General features: G+C 41.7%; 1 protein-coding gene across 1 annotated transcript in view; it reads left to right on the plus strand.

Annotated features, from left to right (window-relative positions):
* Positions 1-18181, plus strand: part of LHFPL1 (LHFPL tetraspan subfamily member 1) — a 33940-nt gene extending 15759 nt beyond the window's left edge. Inside the window, exon 3 of the mRNA XM_024749246.1 lies at positions 18000-18181. Within this exon, the coding sequence (XP_024605014.1) occupies positions 18000-18181 (182 nt within the window). The remainder of the gene's footprint in view (positions 1-17999) is intronic.
* Positions 18182-20137: the final 1956 nt, after the last annotated feature.

A 20137-nucleotide genomic window follows, 5' to 3' on the forward strand; every position in this document is an offset into this window, starting at 1 on the left:
GGGGAGGCCCCCGTACTCAAAAAAAAAAAAAAAAAAAAAAAATAGAGAAGAACTTAAAGTAATGAGACTCTATACATCACATGGAATGCTAAACTATTTTTATTTTGAATAGAAAAAATAATGGTGTTTATAAACATTTCAGTCTTTCCTGAAATTCCCCATATGAGAGGAGGGTGCATACCCCTGGAGTAGTGGATCCCTAAGGTGACTTCCAGCTTTGTGACTCCAGAGGGAGGCAAGGCTCTAAAAAGGCCTCAAGGGCAGGTCCTCAGCTTTACTTGGCCTTATTTCCCCACCCAGTGTCCCGCAGAGGGTCTAGTGGGCTCACTGACTGAAACAGTGAAGGCAGAATTGTGAACCAGTTGTCTATACATCAGACCACCACGCGATGGCAGTAAAGTCAGGCGGATTCATTCTGTTCTGTTTCTCGGTCCTGCCTGGTCCTCAGGTCAAAGAACGTGATTCGTGCTTAATTTCCTTGCTTCCATTTCCTCCACACAATTTCCTTCTATAAACTTCAGCATCAGCTTTCTTTGTTCCCCTCACCTTTAGTGAGTGAGTGTCTTTCCCTGTCTATTCTGGGATGATACTATCTCCTAAGCCTCTGTTTTAAAATCAGAAATCATTTTTTAATTGGAGGTGTTAATACCGCAGCAACCATTTCACAGGGCTCTTGTGAGGATAAAATGAAATGATATATACCTAAAACATTTAGTACAGGGTCTGTACTCAATAAATGTTAACAATAACTGCTATTATAATTACTGTTATTATTTTTATAGTTTAGACTGACCCAGAAGTTTCTTTTTTTAAGTAAAACGAAATGGGTTTCAAAGTCAGGAGCCAGAAAGAAAACCAGGGACAACTCCTTCATCACATCCTAGGAGCAATTCTCTGGCTAAATTAATGTTACAGGGGTGAAAATATATGTCTCTGTGTTGTTTCATATGACTTTTTCAAACCATCTTCACCAAGCCCCATCCAGGTGAATTGAGAATTGCGTCAGACGTATCTTTCAAGCACTGCATCGAGCTAGGTAGGTCCCAATAAATGTTGATTCCCTTCTACTTTTCATCTAAAAGCTAGACCAGTTTGGGCTCATGATACGGTCCGATTCAGGTGGCTCCCCACTGTGCTCTGCATCAAAATCATTTGGGCCCTCTCCTCAGAGCTAGTGATTCTGTAGATATGGAGTAGGGCCTAGGAATCCAAATTGTAAAGTTCTCCCCAGACATTTTTGGGAACTGGTGGACTAGTTGAAAAGTGTTTAGCTGAGAGAAAAAGGAGCTGAGAAGTACTGATCATTCTAGGTGCCATGCTAAGTGCTTTATATGTGTCATCTCATTTGATCTTCACAGCTACCCTGAGAGGTAGGTGGTGTCACTTCTATTTTACCCATGGGGGACCTGAAACTCAGAAAGGTTAAATGACTTGCCTAGAGGTTTAGTCTATAAATGACAGGGCATGGTTTCAGGTGCAGTTCCTTGTAAACCTCATCCCAGGCCCTTCTCCCTGCACCACATGACTTACCGAGCACACATGTGCCTGGTCCTGTCTCTACCCTCTGACTAAGTGGGAACCTTGGTCAAACACTTCATCTGGCTGCTCATTTGCTTCCTTATAACAGTATTTCTGTCTCTGGCTGGGAGTTGATAAATGAATAATATAAATGAAAAAGGACTAAATGAAATAATGGATGGAAAAATTACCTTGTAAAATGGTAAAGTGCTATACACATATTGTATTATTTGTGGCATTGGTTATTGCTCAGGGAACTTGGGTCCCAGGAAAGTCTCTATGGTCTAAATACATCTGTTGACCAATGGAGCATGGATAGAAACAGCTGATGTTCAATGCTGGCATTGCTGATACGGGGTAAAGTCAATGGCTGGAATGAGGGTGCATTCATTCCCGAGTTCTGAGGTAGTTTAGCTTGCCAGGTCTGGCCTTTTAACTCTCGTAAGTTTTTGAATAGCATGTCAAAAATAGATAACAGTCACTCAATAAGCATATTCTGGACACTTACTATATACAAGATGCTGAATGGACAACTGTACATAATTCATAGAATTCAAGAATACAGTCTTCAAGGAGCTTGTAGTTTAGTTGAGGAGGCATGATATATATATACATATACATACATATATATATGTGTATATATATATATATAAAACAACGGACATCTAACAAATACAACCATAATAATGTCAATCCCAAACCATAATGATGTCAGTCATCAGAAGGAATAAATACTGCTAGCAAAGGCATACAATGAGAACTCTATAATCTGTCTTCTTTCCCTTAGTATCAGTTATCTGGATAACAAAAAACAGTTCCTGACTCTCTCTCTCTCTCTGTTCCTCAAGTTACTGCACACTGCTGCCTTGCTCTGTGGCCTAAGTGGCTTTTCAAAAGGGCAAATCTGATGTCACTCTCATTTTTTAGCAATGGTTCCCCATTGCCTTTAGGATAAAGTCCAGACTCCTTAGCATGGTCTATGGGGACCCTGGCCATCATTTCCATCACCACTCAAGCTGCTTTTGCCCAGTCACCCTGAAAATACCATGTTCCTTCAAACTTTTGCAACCTTTCATGTGTTCTTCCCTTGTTAGAAATACCTTTTTCCCCTTCCTCACCTACCTAACTTTTTACTTTTTCTTGAAAACTCCCTGCTCCCTTGAAACTGGATTTGATGCCCCTCATCTGTATCCTTATATCACTCTATGCTATAACACTTGTCACACTAATACTCTGTTTAGTTGTTCCACGTCTGTCTCTGGTGCCCTTTCACTCATCTGGTTTGTTGATCTTACATATCTGAGAACAACATGTTTAAAGTACTTAACACAGTGCCTGGCACATAGATGCGTTTGACCAATATTGGCTATTTCTATTCCAGTTACAGACTTAATTAGCTGAGAAAATTCAAGTGGATGCAAGAAGAGGTCTATTGAGCAGATGTTAGAGAAGAGGGGCCAGTTTTTTAGAGGTCAAGTATCCTAGAAAGCTCATGCTGAGTCAGAGAGGTCCAATACTCGATTAGATATTTTTTTTTAAACCTGTCTCTTTGGGGAGAGTATGTGTTAGTCTGTTTGGGCTCCTATAGAGACACCAAAGACTGGGTAGCTTATAAACAACAGAATGTTTATCTCACAGTTCTGGATGCTGGGCAGTCCGAGATCAATGTGTCAGCAGATTCAGTGTCTGGTGAGGAAATGCTTCCTGATTTCATACAGGGCCATCTTCTGTGTGTCTTCACACGGCAGAAGGGGGCAAGGGAGCTGTCTGAGGTCTCTTTTATAAGGGAACTAATCCCATTCATTAAGGCTCTGCCCTCATGACCTAATCACCTCCCAAAGCCTCCACCTCCAAATACTATCACACTGGGCATTAGCATTTAACATATGAATTGGGGGGAACACGGACTTTTAGTCTATGGCAGTTCCTAAAGATCTTCTGAGAAGCTGCTCCAAGTGTAGTTGATGGGCAGTATGAAGGACAACACAGAGTGACATGGAGGTTTTTTTCAGGGGCAAGTAGGAGTCAATCTTGGAAAAGATCCAGTAGCATAATTTAAATTGGCCTGAGACATAATTCCTCCCCCTCACCCCCAGTGGAATAAAAAGATGAGCAGAGTAGCTAAACCTCAGGCTAGTTATGCAAGAAATGATATAAGTAGGAAAGGCAGGCTGGCAAAGTATGAAGTTAAGTCAGAAACAAATGCTCAGTAGTGGTGAGGAAGATTTCAGTAAAAGGATTCAATTTGTTTAGCAGAAGTTTGTGTAAGAGAGAGAACAAAATCAATCAAATCAGGGCATCTCTGTCACCATGAGGATTTGACACTTTACTGAGCGAGTGCTACCCTGACTTTCTAGCAAGTGCCCTGGCCTGCCCTTACCCTTTAGAGCATTGGATTTGACCAAGACAGAGTTGGCGACTCACAATGTCCTGCCTCCCTAGCAGACCTGACTGAGCCAGCCAGATAGTGGCTACTAGCAATAATATGGTTACCTGAACTACTGAAGTTTTCAGAGGAGTTTGTTTGTTTGTTTGGTTGGTTTGTGGTTTGTTTGTTTCCTTCTTCTCTGGCAAGGGAGCCTGAAAGGCTCCTGGAATCTTGAGTAGGTTCTGTGCCTCCAATCTGGGCTCTTCCTGACACTCATATCCAGCCTAGAGAGTGAGAAGAGAGCCCATTCTCATGGCTTTGGCTATCTTTTTACTGGGGTCTGTGGTGGGTGTGGAGGGAAGGGTATTTGGCAATTACCTTTGAATTCATTGGCTTTGCTTTATCATTAACAATTATTCATCTGTACTGAATCTAGCAGAGAAAGTTCTCTGCTCATTTAGCTTGGCCTTGGCTTGGCTGTATTGAAAACGTTTTTGTGCTGCTACCTATGTAGACCTTAAAGTCAGCAGGATTTCTCGGAACAGATGGGACCACCAGCCTCTTCCAAAACCCTGCTGTCTGCTTAGCACTAAATTCAGGTCCCTGTGGCAAAAAATATGTTGAATAAGCAAATAGCAACCTGCCCTCTTCCTCACCACGCCCCCCCCCCTCCCCGCACCAACCATGCACACCAAACAGCAAGCGGTGGTGGGTTGGAGCTCTGGTTTCATAAGCTTAGATGGTGCCACAGTAATGGGAGCAGCACCTGGTTTTTCTGAGCTGGGTCTGCTTTGGAAAAAATAGGACTCTCATTAGGAAGAGGTCTGTTGAAGAGCTCAATCTGTTTAATCTCTTCACTCCTCAGTGTGCCTCGTGTTCTCGAGTGTTCTAATCTTCTAATATTATCTCCACAAACTCCCCCTGCCTTTATTCTCATCCTCTTCCACCTACTGCATTGACCCTCCTTTAGTCTCTTTCTCTCCTTTGATCTCTCTCTAGTCCTTCCCCTCTCGATCTACTCTGTAGAATTCCAAAGGAACCTTGGGTGTCTCTCTGTAGCTGAGTATCTTGCCCTCAGGGCCAGTGCAGTCAGCCTGATTTGATGTGATGAAGGCTGTGAAGGTCCCCCAGGTGGCTCCCAGACAGACATCTGGCATATCTCATATCTATCCTGTCCCTCTGCTCTGGGTGCTGAGGTTGAGGGCAATATGCTGGTTCCCACTGCAGGTCCTCCTCTGTCCATGTAGTCACTCCTTCCCTTATCTTGCTTCTCTAAGGCTAGAGTAGTGTCTCTCAAATTCCCCGATTATTGGAGTATCTTAGATGAAAAAAACAGATGTTAATATGGTACTCTCTGCATTCTACCTCAACCACCTCCCAACATCCTGACTCCATGAGCTCCTAGAATTTGTATCTCATCTTTGTATAGGAATTCAGTCTTCTCTCTACACCCTTGAGCTGTTTACCTCCTTAAAACAGCTTTAGTCCTTCTTGCCCTACCCTAAGGCTTGCTTCTATCAGCCTCTCCCCTACCACACTGATATCTTTGGCTTTTACCACTGATCCCAAGTCACAAGTAAGCCTTTTTCTGGAGTATTAGCTCTCAGAACTTGACTTTTGGCCACTCTTGCATCAAATCAAAACTTCATGTATCTGAAAATTCCATTACATTTCATCTAGCCATAGTCAGCTTTCAAGGTGTTAGTGGTTGTTATTATTCTTTCTATATCCCTGCTTCTCTGTCTCCTCCTCCAACCTTTCAGGAGCCTGGAATTCCATCAGATGATTCTCTAAAATGTAAGACTTGAGAAACCCCAAAGACAGACTTACCTCACTCTTGTTTTTAATTAAGACTTTAATAAAACTGTTTAAGGTTCACAGCAAAATTGAGGGGAAAGTACAGAGATTTCCCATATGCCCCCTGCTCCCACATATGCACAATCTCTCACATTATTGACATCCCCCACCAGAAGGGTACAACTGATGAAGCTACACTGACACATCATAATCATTCAAAGTCAATAGTTTACATTATGGCTCATTCTTGGTGTTGTACATTCTATAGGTTTGGGCAAATGTATAATGACGTGCATCCATCATTACAGTATTTATCATACAGAGTATTTTCACTGCTCTAAGAATCCTCTGTGCTCTGCCTATTCATTCCTCCCTACATACCTCCAACCACTGATCCTTTCACTCTCTCCGTAGTTTTTCCTTTTCCAGAATGTCATATAGTTGGAGTTGTACAGTATGTAGTCTTTTGGGAATGGCTTCTTTCACTTAGTAACATGCATTTAAGGTCCCCCCATGTCTTTTCATGGCTTGAGAGCTCATTTCAGCACTGAATAATATTCCATTGTCTGGATGTACCACTGTTTATGTATCCATTTACCTAATGAAGGACATCTTGGTTGCTTCCAAGTTTTGGCAATGATGGATAAAGTTGCTGTAAACATCTGTGTGCAGGTTTTTGTGTGGGCATAAGTTTTCAACTCATTTGGGTAAATACCAAGTAGCATGATTGCTGGATCATATGGTATGAATATGTTTAGTTTCGTAAGAAACAGTCAAACTGTCTTCCAAAATGGGCGCACTCTCGTTTTATGCCTTTCCCCTCTTCCTCCAAGGAGGACTCTTTTCTTTGGATTACTTCTCTGTCATTTATGGCTTCTGAGCTAGAACTATGACCATGCCTCCTGCAGAGAAATATTCTCTGTCAGACTCATTCTTACTCTAATTCCCAACTCTGACACCCACACCAATGTTGGACCCCACAAAAAGCATTGGCTTGTGGCTAACCCTTCCCACTAATGAACCATTGACAGCTGGCCAGACACCAAGTCCCTGAAGAGCATAGGACTGGGGCTCTAGGGGGAGGGTCAGTTTAAGTAGCAGACAGTGATAATTTGTTCTCTAAACAGCAGAGATATAATAAGATAACTTAATGCTAAATCAAAGGAAATAGAGTCAAACTCCAAGCCAATTTGATTTGCAACTTGGAATAAAAGCAACGTGTCTTGATTTAAATGTCAGGCCCACTGCTGAGTGATGATTTAATAACTTTTATGAGGGATCTTGTCACAGCAAATTCAACACTGGAATAGAATGACTCACAGATAGGGTGTTAGAAATGATACAGAAGAGCACAAAAAGGAACAGGCTTATCTCAGGGCTTATCCAAAAGCTTTGCGTAAAGCTAATCTGCAGTTAGGACCTTTTCTCTCCCCCTATCCTACCACCCAATCTTTCTCTTCACAGACACCTATGCATGTATGTAGACACAATCCCCAGGTGTGATGTCAGCTCACTGAAGTATTTTCTGGGGACACAGGTCCTTGAACAATTCTAGCATGGAATTGCATTCAGTGCATTCTATCTAAAAGGCAAGGCAGCAGTGAGCCTGGCTATTTCTGAAGAGGATCTCAAAACCTCATCTGGTCCTATTGCTCTATCTTTACACAGGTACTTAATTATTTTCTCTCATTTTAAGGGCAAGAGAGCTGAGATCCAGTAGGGTTAAGAGATTTCTTCAAAGAAAGAAATGTCATATATCTCTTGACTCCCAGGGAATTTGTAGGTCCTTCTCAATACCTTGTGAGATCTCTCTCCTTGACCTTCTCCAGCCTCCCTGGGCTAGCACACTAGAATGCTCAAGGCTGACCAGGCCCCACTTTCACCCAGCTTCCCAGGTCAGTAAGGAAACATGCACAGCTGTTCTTAAGGGAGAAGGATCCATTCTGCTCTGGTAATCTTTCAGTCACTAAGATTCGTTTTGGAGGTAATTCAAAGTATAAACATGTGGTGTTTGCCTAAATGATGGTTGATAAACCTTGAAAATATTAACATTTTTGGCCAGATCATTTTTTGTTGTGGGAGGCTGCTTTGTGTATTGTTGGATGTGTCAACAGCATCCCTGGCCTCTGGTTAACGGGTCCCCACCGGTAGCATAAAACTACCTCCAATCCCTTTTACACAGGGCTTTTAGGTTAATCTTCCCAAACTGTACGTCCAACTCAGTGGTTCTTAATGGAAAGCAATCCACCCCCTACCCTGACCCCGCACCTCCACCCCCAGGGACATCTGTTTGGCAATATCTGTCAATATTTTTGGTTTCCACAGTTCAGTGGTGGAGGGGTAATTTGCAGACATCTAGTAGGTGGAGGTCAGGGTGTTACAATGCACAAAACAACACTCCTTCCCCCATTACAACAAAGAATTTTTTGGCCTAAAATGTCAATAGTGCCAAGGTTGAGAAACCTTGCTGTATCATATCATTCTCTGATCAGAAACTTTCCATTGTTCTCCACTCCTTGTGGGAAAGATGACAGATTTCATGGTCCTTCCTGGTCTAGATTCAACTTATTATTTGCCATCTACAGCTTCTTTTCTGAAACATGTGATCTGCTTTCTCGCTTATATAACTTTGCTCACACCAACCTCTCCCCCTGCACAGAATGCCCACGTCCCACTATTAAAGTCTGGTTGAAATGCTATCTCCTCTATAAAGTCCTATCTGAGCCTGAATCCTCTCAGCTACAAATAATTCTTTCCCTGGATGTTACTGGACTATTTTACTCAGATGTCTCTTAAAGCATTTATCACATTCATAGTAGAATGGAAAATTTGAATTAAAAGTTGCTTTTAGAAATCTCTCCAGTAAAATTCCCTTCGCTTTAAGAAAAGGAAATTGAGACCAAGAAAGGTGGAGTGATTAGTTGAAGGTATCATACTGTCTCATAAAACTTGGACCATAGTAATTTGTATCCTTGACTCCACTCTCCTGGCATGGTTGAAACGGATGACCATGGACTTAGTCTGGGCATTCAAATCTCAACTCTGACATTCGTAAGTTGGTAAAGTAATTTGCCTTTCTGAGATTCGGTTTCCTCAGCTCTGAATGGAAATAATTATGGCTGTTGTGAGAATCAAATGAGATGGTGTATTCAAAATGTATGGCACATAGTAGGTACTTGATAAATATTTGTCAGATGAATAGAAGGATCAACTATACTTCAAGGAATAGAATTTAGGGATCGGTGATGGTCCATGGGACTTCACTAAAAGGTGATTGGAGGTAAAGTGTGGTAGTTCATTGCCACTACTCCCTACATTTGCATCCTTCCATAGAAAACACGAGTTCCTCTGTAAGCCATCAGACCAGTGTCCAAGCTTTCTGTGGAGTAGGTGAGTAATGACAGCAGCTCTCAACTTGGAAATGTAGTCCTTAAAAGGTTTGCTTTTCTTTTCCCTTTTGCAATGCTAGTCATGTAACGTCTCTGTTCCCTCAAGCAGATAACAGGTGGGGTTGTAGGAAGAGAACTGGATAGAAGATATATTTCCTCTGTTTCTCTTTGGTTTCCTGTGTGGCAGCAGCCTTGGCCTTAGATGCTGTTTAGTGGCCTAATAGGCATCTCTGTGAGAGGAAACGCTGCACTTGGGGTGGCAAAGGGGGCACTTTGGTGTTGGTTCCTAGCCCAGTGATACCTGGTTCTGACTTGACTTCAATAAGGTTTATTAAGGCCTTTCTAGCTAGCTCTTCACTCTTGAGCTGCCCACTGTGTCAGCTTTCTTCCTGCTTAGGGCTTTGGAGTAATGGCATGCTATGCATTTATTCCTTTCATTTACAGAGACAAGTCTTTCCCTGGTCCCAGGGTGCATGTACCTAATAGAAAAAGCCCTGCTACTCCAGTGGGGGGATGGACTGACAGGCAACTGAAGAAACAGAATGAGACTTCTGATGCCTCTCTAGACTAGACTGGGAGCACGCCGGAGAGGAGGAAGCTTCCCAACAGTGGGCCCACCCCAAGAGCTAGCACCTGTCTACTCTGCTATGTGAGCACAGGAGAATCTTGTTGGAGGAGGCTAGGAGAGAAGCTCAGGTGAGCCTATTGCAAATTGATTTAGGAGCTCCTTCTTTAGAGCTTACAGGTTAAGTGTCCTATAAGAGGAAAATGGCTTTTGGGAGTATAAGGAAAAGAGTAGAGGGCAGAGAACCAGATTGAAAGTAAAGATACTTGGTCTGGATCCCTGCCTCTAACCTCTGCTTCTGAGAGGGTTCCTAGGGCTTTTGATTGAGCCTCACATTCTTGTCTGTGAAGTGGGTGCAATACAGCCTGTAGCCTTCCTTCCAAGGATGGTAAAAGTTGAAAGTTTGCCCATCTCTAGGATTTTCACTCTGTGATACACAAAGCATTATATAAAACCTCCTACTTTTACTGAGTGAGTGAGTCAGTGTCTAAAAGGAGGTATGACAAGGTTGGAGGGGGGGGGATCCAGATCTATTGGCTGCCTGCTTCAACATCTTATTTTTCAGTTCACTCTTCCCAGAGTTCCACTATTATTATTCACGTTGAGGTTGCTTTGTAGATAGTTGGATTCCTTTCTTTAAGAAGGCTTCTCTTTCGGATTTACCCCCTCTCTCTGAAGATTGCATTGTTTCAATAGCTACTGTTGTTGCTCTCACCATGAGTTTGGGTGGGGCTATGGGACTTCAGGAAATCATATGACTGCCTAAGTCTATTGGTAAAGTACCATCTCCTCTGAAGAACTGAGATTTGACACTTGCCATGGGAGCGTATAAGGAATTCATTAATTCATTCAGGTACAGAAGGAAAGGTACACTGTACTAATGAGGGCTTTTGATGGAATTTGACTTAGGGATGTCAAGTAAGGCTTCACTAAGGAACTAATGATTGAGTTGAGCTCTGAAGAATGGTTGACCATTCACTAGGCAAAGAGAGTGGTGGGAAGTGTATGTGTACATGTGTACATGCACTAAGCATTTTAGGCAAAGGGAACAGAATGTGCATAGGCCTTATAGCACATTCCAGAAACAAATAGAATAGCTGATTTTATAATTTTAATTCAAAATTTAAGTCATAAGTTTGGGTGTTAAGGGTTAAAAATGCAAGTGTATCCATCTTTTTTTTTAAACATCTTTATTGGAGTATAACTGCTTTACAATGGTGTGTTAGTTTCTGCTTCACAACAAAATGAATCAGTTATATATATACATATGTTCCCATATCTCTTCCCGCTTGCGTCTCCCTCCCTCCCACCCTCCCTATCCCACCCCTCCAGGCGGTCACAAAGCACCAAGCTGATCTCCCTGTGCTATGCAGCTGCTTCCCACTAGCTATCTACCTTACATTTGGTAGTGTATATATGTCCGTGCCTCTCTCTCGCTTTGTCACAGCTTACCCTTCCCCCTCCCCATATCCTCAAGTCCATTCTCTAGTAGGTCTGTGTCTTTATTCCTGTTTTACCCCTAGGTTCTCTCTTTGAAGTATTGTTAGGCTAAATCATACTGAGCACCCAGTGTTGACAGAGCATGCGAGCGTTATCAAGAAAGAAACAAATACATTCACTCTGTTGAGCCAACAATCTGGAAGGGGGTAAAGAGGAGGTGAAAAATGCATGATATAAAAATCTTCCTTCCAACATTTTGCCTAACAAGTACACCTACATAAGGGGTATATAGATGAATTCCTGGAGGGCTACTTGGTTGAGGTGACTCGAGCCCACTGGGGTTAGTCAGGGAAGACTTCCTGGAGGTGCTGAGTCCTGAAGAGTATTCTGAGGAAGATATGAATTGGTGAATAGGAGGAAAGAAGACGTTTATGTCAGGAGAGACAGCATGAGTGATGACTTGGTGGTAGAAAGATTATTTCTGAGGTAGGAAATTTGGAATAAATTAGCCTGGCCCTAATGAAAAAGCAAAAGCAGCCTGACTTGGGGGCATCTTAGACTCTTTATATAACATGGCAACCAGGAAAATTAGGTTCCCTGGGAACCATGTGAAGAGAAATAATTGGTTATTGAAAAATAAATTGTCATGAGGGGAGATCAATCAAGATGGTGGAGTGAGAGGACATGAGGCTCACCTCCCCCCATACAAACATCAAAAATGCATCCATATGGGGAAAAATTCTCACTGAAAATCATCTGGAAACTGGCAGAAGGACTCCTGCACAACCAAGTCTGTACAAAAGATACGCATGTAATTGGGTAGGAAGGGAAGAAAAGTGATCGGGTCAGGACCTACGTCCCTGGGAAGGGACTCAGAGGAAAACGGAGAATGCAAAGATGGAGACCCAACTTGAGGACTGACCAGTGAGAGACACAGATTGTGTGCCCCAGTCCTGGGGTCTTATGCATAGGAGACAAGCCACCTTGGCTGGTTGGAAAACCAAAGGGACTAGCAGGAGGGCTAGTGGGAAGCCTGGACTCTGTTCTTGAGGAGCATGTGCTTGTGTATGCATGCTTGCTTGCCCCCTAAGCAGGGCAGAGAGAGGTCTGCTCTGGTGGCTGCCGAGTTTCCCACAACTGCCCCACTGCTTCCTAGCCCAAGCTAAGCAAACACTCCAGCCCCACCCACTCCACATCATAGTGCAGCACTGGATCTGGGGCAGCCACAACCGAGGAGAAGAATTGACCATGGGATACAGAGGTGATCAGGTCTCAGGGCAGAACCTCGGTGGAACAGCAGTGGCTGGAACAGCAGTGGCTACCGTTGGCGCTTACTCAAGCAGTGCATCAGAAGCAGCCTAGATCTCTGATGGTGGCCATTCCACTATAGCTCACCCCCAAGTATACACTGACAGTTCACATGGGCCCTGCCTGTCTTGTGGTGTGGCTCCAAAACAAGGTATGGGTGGCAGCTATGAGAGACAAAGGGGACTTGCACCTGAGGCTGTGTCTGAGGAGAGAGAGGAAACAATTGCAGGCGCCTGTACAGGCAGCACATCGGAGACAGCTTGGATCTCTGTCTGTGGCTGACTTGAGCAGAGAGCCTGCACAGGGCCCTTTTGCTTCAGCACTCCCCATCTCTGGGGCAAGGATCCTGGTTTGGGGAGAGGGGGAAAGACACACATAAAGGCAACAGAGCCAGCTTGGGCTCAAACTTCAGGGCTTCTGCTCCAGCAACATGGGATCAGATCCCACCCTTGATAGGGTGGTGACAGCCACTGAGCAGAGGGGAAGTCCCACCTCACACTGGCTCCAGCCCTAGCCCCTCCATCTCCAGCCCAAACACATGGAGATGAAGCAACATGCTACTAAAAAACAATGGGTTGGGACTTCCCTGGTGGTCCAGTGGTTAAGACTCTGAACTCCCTTTGGAGCGGGCACAGGTTTGATCTGTGGTCAGGGAACTAAGATCCCGCATGCCACACAGCTCAGCAAAAAAATCAAAGAGTAAATCAGAAAATACCTTGAGACAAATGAAAGTGGAAACACAACACTCCAAAATCTATGAGATGCAGCAAAAGCAGTTCTAAGAGGGAAGTTTATAGCAACAAAGGCCTTCCTCAGGAAAAAAGAGAAATCTCAATTAAACAACCTAACCTACCACCTAAAGGAATTAGAAAAAGAACAAACAAACAAAAAAAAAGCCCAAAGTCAGCAGAGGAAGGAAATAATAAAGATCAGAGAGGAAATAATTAAATAAAGATTAAAAAATAGAAAAGATCAATGAAACCCAGATCTATTTTTTGAAAAGATAAACAAAACTGATAAAATTTGTTCACCAAGAATAAAAGAGAGAAGGCCCAGGTAAACAAAATGAAAGAGGAGAAATAACAACTGATACCACAGAGATACAAAAAATAATGAGAATATCATGAATAGTTATATGCCAACAAATTAGACAGCCTAGAAGAAAGAAAATTTCTAGAAACATACAACCTGCCAAGATTGAATCAAGAAAAAACAGATAATTTGAACAGACTGATCACTAGTAGTCAAATTGAATTTGTAATTTAAAAACTCCCTGCAAACAAAAGTCCAGGACTTGATGGCTTCACATAGGAATTCTATTGTATCAAACATATAAAGAAAAATGATACCTATCCTTCTCAAACTATTCATAAAATTGAAGAGGAGGGAACACTCCCTGATTCGTTCTTTGAAGCCACCATTACCCTGATACCAAAAGCAAACAAAGATACTAAAAAAAAAAAGAAAATTATAGGCCAATATCTTTATGAACATAGATGCAAAAATCCTCAACAAAATATCAGCAAACCAAATTCAACAATATATTAAAAGTATCATACACTGTGATCAAGTGGGATTTATTCCAGGGATGCAAGAACGCTACAATATTCACAAATCATTCAATGTGATACATGAATTAATAAAAGAAAGGATAAATATCACATGATCACCTCAAAAGATGCAGAAGAAACGTTTGACAAAATTCAATATCCATTCATGATAAAAATTCTCATCAAAGTGGGTATAGAGTGAACATATCTCAGTATAATAAAGATCATTTACAGCAAACACACAACTAACATCATACTCAACAGTGAAAAGCTGAAATCCTTTCCTTTAAATTCAGGAACAAGCCAAGGATGCCCACTCTTGTCACTTCTATTTAACATAGTATTGGAAGTCCCAGCCACAGCAATCAGACAAGAAAAAGAAATTAAAAGCATCCAAATTGGAACGAAGAAGTAAAACTGTCACTACTTACAGATGACATGATACAACATAGAGATAACCCTAAAGTCTCCACCAGAAAACAATTAGAACTAATAAGTGAATTCTATAAAGTTGCAGGATATGAGATTAATATACAGAAATCTGTTGCTTTTCTATACATTGTTAAAGAACTATCAGAAAAAGAAAGTAAAAAAAATCAGTTTTAGAATTGCATCAAAAAGAATAAAATACTTAGGAATAGACTTAACCAAAGAGGTTAAAGACCTATACTCTGAAAGCTATAAAACATTGATGAAGGAAATAGAAGATGAAACAAAGAAATGGAAACCTATTTCATGCTCTTGAATTAGAAGAATTAATATTGCTAAAATGGCCATACCACAGAAAGAAAGAAATCTACAGATTTAATGCAATCCCTATTAAAATACCCATGATGTTTTTCACCGAGCTAGAACACATAAACCTAAAATTCATATGGAACTACAAAAGACTCCAAATTGCCAAAGCAATCTTCAGAAAAAAGAACAAACCTGGAGGTATAACCCCCCCAGATTTCAGGCTATACTATAAAGCTACAATAATCAAAACAGCATGGTACTGGCACAAAAACAGACACATAGATTAATGGAAGAGAATAGAGTGCCCAGAAATAAACCCACACACTTATGGTCAATTAATTTATGACAAAGGAGGCAAGAATATACAACAGTCTCTTTAATAAGTGGTGCTGGCCTCTATTTACAATAGCCAGGACATGGAAGCAACCTAAGTGTCCATCAGCAGATGAGTGGATAAAGAAGATGTGGCACATATATACAATGTAATATTACTCAGCCATAAAAAGAAACGAAATTGAGTCATTTGTAGTGAGGTGGATGGACCTAGAGTCTGTCATACAGAGTGAAGTAAGTCAGAAAGAGAAAAACAAATACCGTATGCTAACACATATATATGGAATCTAAGAAAAAAAAAAGGTCATGAAGAACCTAGGGGCAATACGGGAATAAAGCCACAGACCTACTAGAGAATGGAGTTGAGGATACAGGGAGGGGGAAGGGTAAGCTGGGACAAAGTGAGAGAGTGGCATGGACATACATACACTACCAAATGTAAAATAGATAGCTGGTGGGAAGCAGCCACATAGCACAGGGAGATCAGCTCGGTGCTTTGTGACCACCTAGCGGGGTGGGATAGGGAGGGTAGGAGGGAGGGAGATGAAAGAGGGAAGAGATATGGGGACATATGTACATGTATAACTGAGTCACTTTGTTATAAAGCAGAAACTAACACACCATTGTAAAGCAATTATACTCCAATAAAGATGTTAAAAAAAAAACTAATCTACCCAGTAACTTATAACAAATGTCTTGTGATCTTGTTTTGAGAATAAAGAGATGTAAACTGTTAAAAAAAAAAACTGGTGCTGGGAAAACTGGATTGCTACATGTAAAACAGTAAGATTTCCTCATACCATATACAAAAATAAACTCAAGATGGGATAAAGATCTAAATGTAAGACCTGAAACCATAAAATTCCTAGGAGAGAACATAGGTAAAACACTCTTTGACATAAATTGTAGCAATGTCTTTTTTGTATCTGTCTCCCAAGGCAAAAGAAATAAAAGTAAAACTAAGCAAATGGGACCTAATTAAATTTAAAAGCTTTTGCCCAGCAAAGGAAACTATCAACAACATAAAAAGACAACCTATGAAATGGAGGAAAATATTTGCAAATGATATGGCCTGCAAGTGGTTAATATCCAAAATATACAAATAGCTCATATAACTTACTATCATAAAAAGGAACAACCCAGTCAAAATTGTACAGAAGATCTGAATAGACATTCTCCCAAAGAAGACATACAGATGGCCAACAGGCACATGAAAATATGCTCAATATTGCTAATTATCAGAGAAATTCAAGTCAAACAAACAATGAGACATCACCTCACACCTGTCAGAATGGCTATCATCAAAAAGTCTACAAATAACAAATGTTAGTGAGGATATAGAGAAAAAGGAACACTTGTACTCTGTTGGTGGGAATATAAATTGCTGTAGACACTATGGAAAACAGTTTGGAGAGTCCTCAAAAAACTACTATATGACCCAGAAATTCCACTCCTGGGTATATATCAGGAAAAAACAAAAACACTAGTTCAAAAAGATACGTGCACCCCAATGTTCACAGCAGCACTGTTTATACTCCATCATAAAAAAGAATGAAATTCTGCCATTTGAAGATACATGGATGGACCTAGAGAATATTATGCTTAGTGGTTTGTCAGACAGAGAAAGACAAATACTGTATGGTATCACTTATATGTGGAATCTAAAATAATAATACAAATGAACGTACATGCAAAACAGAAACAGACTCACAGATATGGAATACCAACTTCGTTACCAGTGGGGAGAGGAAAGGGGGGAGAGACAAGACAGGGGTATGGGATTAAGAGATACACACTACTGTGTATAAAATAGAGAAGCAACAGGATATATTCTATAGCACAGGGGATTATAGCCATTATCTTATAATAACTTTTAATGGAGTATAATCTGTAAAAATGCTGAGTCACTATGCTGTACACCTGAAACTAATATAATCTTGGACATCAACTATACTTCAATTAAAAAAAGTAAATTGTCATGAAGATCAGTCTTGACATCCCCCACCTGACTGACTATAGTCAGGACTCACTTTCCGCAAGACTGTGAGGTAGGTGAAAGTCACTGCCCACCTTTTTTTCTCAGAATTCCTTTGCAATTTTGTATCACTGGACATCTACTCCAATTTCTGGAGTCCTATTTGCTTAAGCACTTGATTTTAGCAGTTATTTATTACTCTGATCCCTTGTAATATAATAGCTTTCTTTCTTTGGGCATTGACCTTTTCTGACGGATCTCTGAAAAAACTCAAACACTTCAAAGGAAAGAATCTACCTCTGGTAGAATGAATGATAAGTTGTGGGGTGGATATTTTTGAGCAGGTGACCTTTCCCATTATCCTTCAAACTGAAACTACCCCGTAGAAGCTTGGCCTTGATTCCCATGCATGTTTCCTCCCTGGATGTTGAAAAATTAGGTTAGGATAGAGACACGTGGTACGGAGCAAGGGATTTGATTTTGCCTGCAAATTTCCTGATGATACAGGATATAGTTCTTTGAAGACAGTCCATGAACTGTAATATATCAGTGTGGTTCAAACTGTGGAGCTTCAGAGTCAAGATGAGCCAGGGTTTATATCCCGACTCTACCACTTTCTGTGTGATTTTTCACAATTAACTTAACCTGTGCCTTGGTTGCCTCATCTTGTATAAAACAGGGATAATAAGAGTAGCTAACTCATATAGTTACTGTAATGATCAATGAAATATATGTCTAAAGAGCTTAGCATAGTTCTTGACACTTGATCAAGTTGTTCTTGTCATCACTGTCACTAGCATTACCACCACTGCCACCGCCAACATTACCCCCAGGTGCCTACTGTAACAGAATAAAATTTTATAACCTCTTGCTAAAGCTAATACCAGCCATCAGCAAGGGAGGAAAGAGTAAGCCCACTCGCATTCACTGTTTCCTACTCTCACTTTAACCCTAACGTCTCAAAGAGAATGTATGAGAAGACACTCTAAGCCTCATGTCTCTGTCCCTGTTTCCACAGGTACCTGTCGGCTTGGCTGGGCATACTACTGTGCTGGAGGTGGCGCAGCTGCAGCCATGTTGATCTGCACCTGGCTCTCTTGCTTTGCTGGAAGACACCCCAAGCCTGTCATGTTGGTGGAGAACATCATGAGGAACACCAATTCTTATGCCATGGAGCTTGACCACTGCCTCAAACCTTGAGCTTTAGCAGAAGATTGGAGAGGGTGGGAAAGAGGAGGGAAGGGAGCCTTGAAAAGAGGTACTAAGACTAGGCCAGTTCCTACCCACTTGCCAGTAGTGTAACCCAGTGTTTGCATGCTTTTTAACTCCCCAGTCATTCATTTTCGCTTTCCCTTAAACCAGTGGGTCAGTGGCTATTTACAAAATTCATCAAGAACAATAATTCTCAGACTTCCCTGGCGGTCCAGTGGTTAAGACTTCGTGCTTCCAATGCAGGGGGCGCAGGTTCGATGCCTGGTCGGGGAACTAAGATCCTACGGTGTGGCCAAAAAAAAAGAACAATAATTCTCAGACTTCCCTGGCGGTCCAGTGGTTAAGACTTCGTGCTTCCAATGCAGGGGGCGCAGGTTCGATGCCTGGTCGGGGAACTAAGATCCTACGGTGTGGCCAAAAAAAAAGAACAATAATTCTCTCTAATGTTTACCTAGCTGGTGAGTGCCCACTAGCCCCCAACTCCCAAAGTGCTCCTTCATACAAAATGATAAGAAAGATCCTCAGTTGAAAGGTAACTGCACAGTCAAGCAGCTCTTCAGAGCTCTACAGCTCCTATCACTTACCCCAAAGCTTAAAGTTTGGGTAAAAACACTTGTGCATGAAGGGGCCATGAGATGGACAGGGATGGTTCCTACCACTCCATTCCTTTGGTCATCCCCTGATACTTATTGCCATCTCCAAACATCTATGGAGTGCCACTGCCCCAATTTTTGTGACTTTCTCAGGACTATACCTTGACTCGTCCTCTTTTTTCCTGTTTTTCTTCCTTGCCAGTTGTGAGCAAGCTTATGGGGAGGGTGACTCCCAATGGGGAAAACACTAATCAAGGATGCTTGCATATAGTCTAAGACCCCTTCCTCATAATGCTTTAGAATATTCACAAAAGTTCATTTTGTGTTCTGGCTGGGTGACTGGCATCAAAATACTGGCAAGTATTCCCTAGTCCCTTACAGATACAGAAATGGTGTTCATCAAATGTTCTGAGCAGAGACTAGCATTTGTTGTGTGCTCAATAAACACAAATTCAGAATGATGATGACAAGGATGTTTCTGCTGGTTCCTTACCGAAATTCCTATTAGAGTTCATTTTTATTGACAAGGAAATCCACAGTGGCCTTTTGCCCCTATAGTCATTCCTAGCATGATACACATTTCTCCACTTGTTTCAAAGACTATTCATCAAGTGCTTTCCCTTCCACCTGGGGTGAATTAGACGTAAAAGAACAGAGTCCTGATGTCACCTAAGGCTGATGTATTTTTAGGCTTGGCCTCCATCCCATCTGTGCTCAAGGCTGATGGATGGTGTAGAAGAATTTGGTGTCTCTCAGGGACAGAATTTGTCTCCCCCACTCCTCCCTAATTAATTCAGGCTAGCTCTATTGCTCCATAACTATAGCTTTAGGGACTAGGGAAGGCCTGTGTCACAAAAGGCCAGCTCATCTCTTTCTATTCTTAATCACTCCAGAGTGGTTTCGGTACAGCCCGGTACAGCCCTACCTGGAAGGAGAGAAATGGCAAAAAATGTTCTCATTAGTTATATGCCATCCCAAGAAGGGTCAGGGTCCATATATCGGCCTTATGCAGGTAAGTGAATTCAAGCATACACTCCATTCATGAGCTCATTCATTCATTTAATCACTCATTCAGGACACACTTTTTGAACATCCTACTGTATGCCACATTCTGTGCTAAGTACTGGGGGAAAAAAAGATACAGTTTCTCACCCTAAAAGTGACAGGGTATTGACAGACATGTAGATAAATAATTGCCAAACAGTGTGTTACATGCTACCAAGTGAAGGGCTGGGGGCTAAAGGATCACATAGAGGGGCTATTAAACCAACTTGGGGTGAAGGGGTTCATGGGAAAGATTTCTAGAAAAGACGATGCCTAAGATGAGTCTGAGAGATGAATAGGGGGAGTT

This window comes from Neophocaena asiaeorientalis, unplaced genomic scaffold (genome assembly GCF_003031525.2).
Source record: "Neophocaena asiaeorientalis asiaeorientalis breed wild unplaced genomic scaffold, Neophocaena_asiaeorientalis_V1.1 scaffold604, whole genome shotgun sequence".
Classification (NCBI taxonomy): domain Eukaryota; kingdom Metazoa; phylum Chordata; class Mammalia; order Artiodactyla; family Phocoenidae; genus Neophocaena; species Neophocaena asiaeorientalis.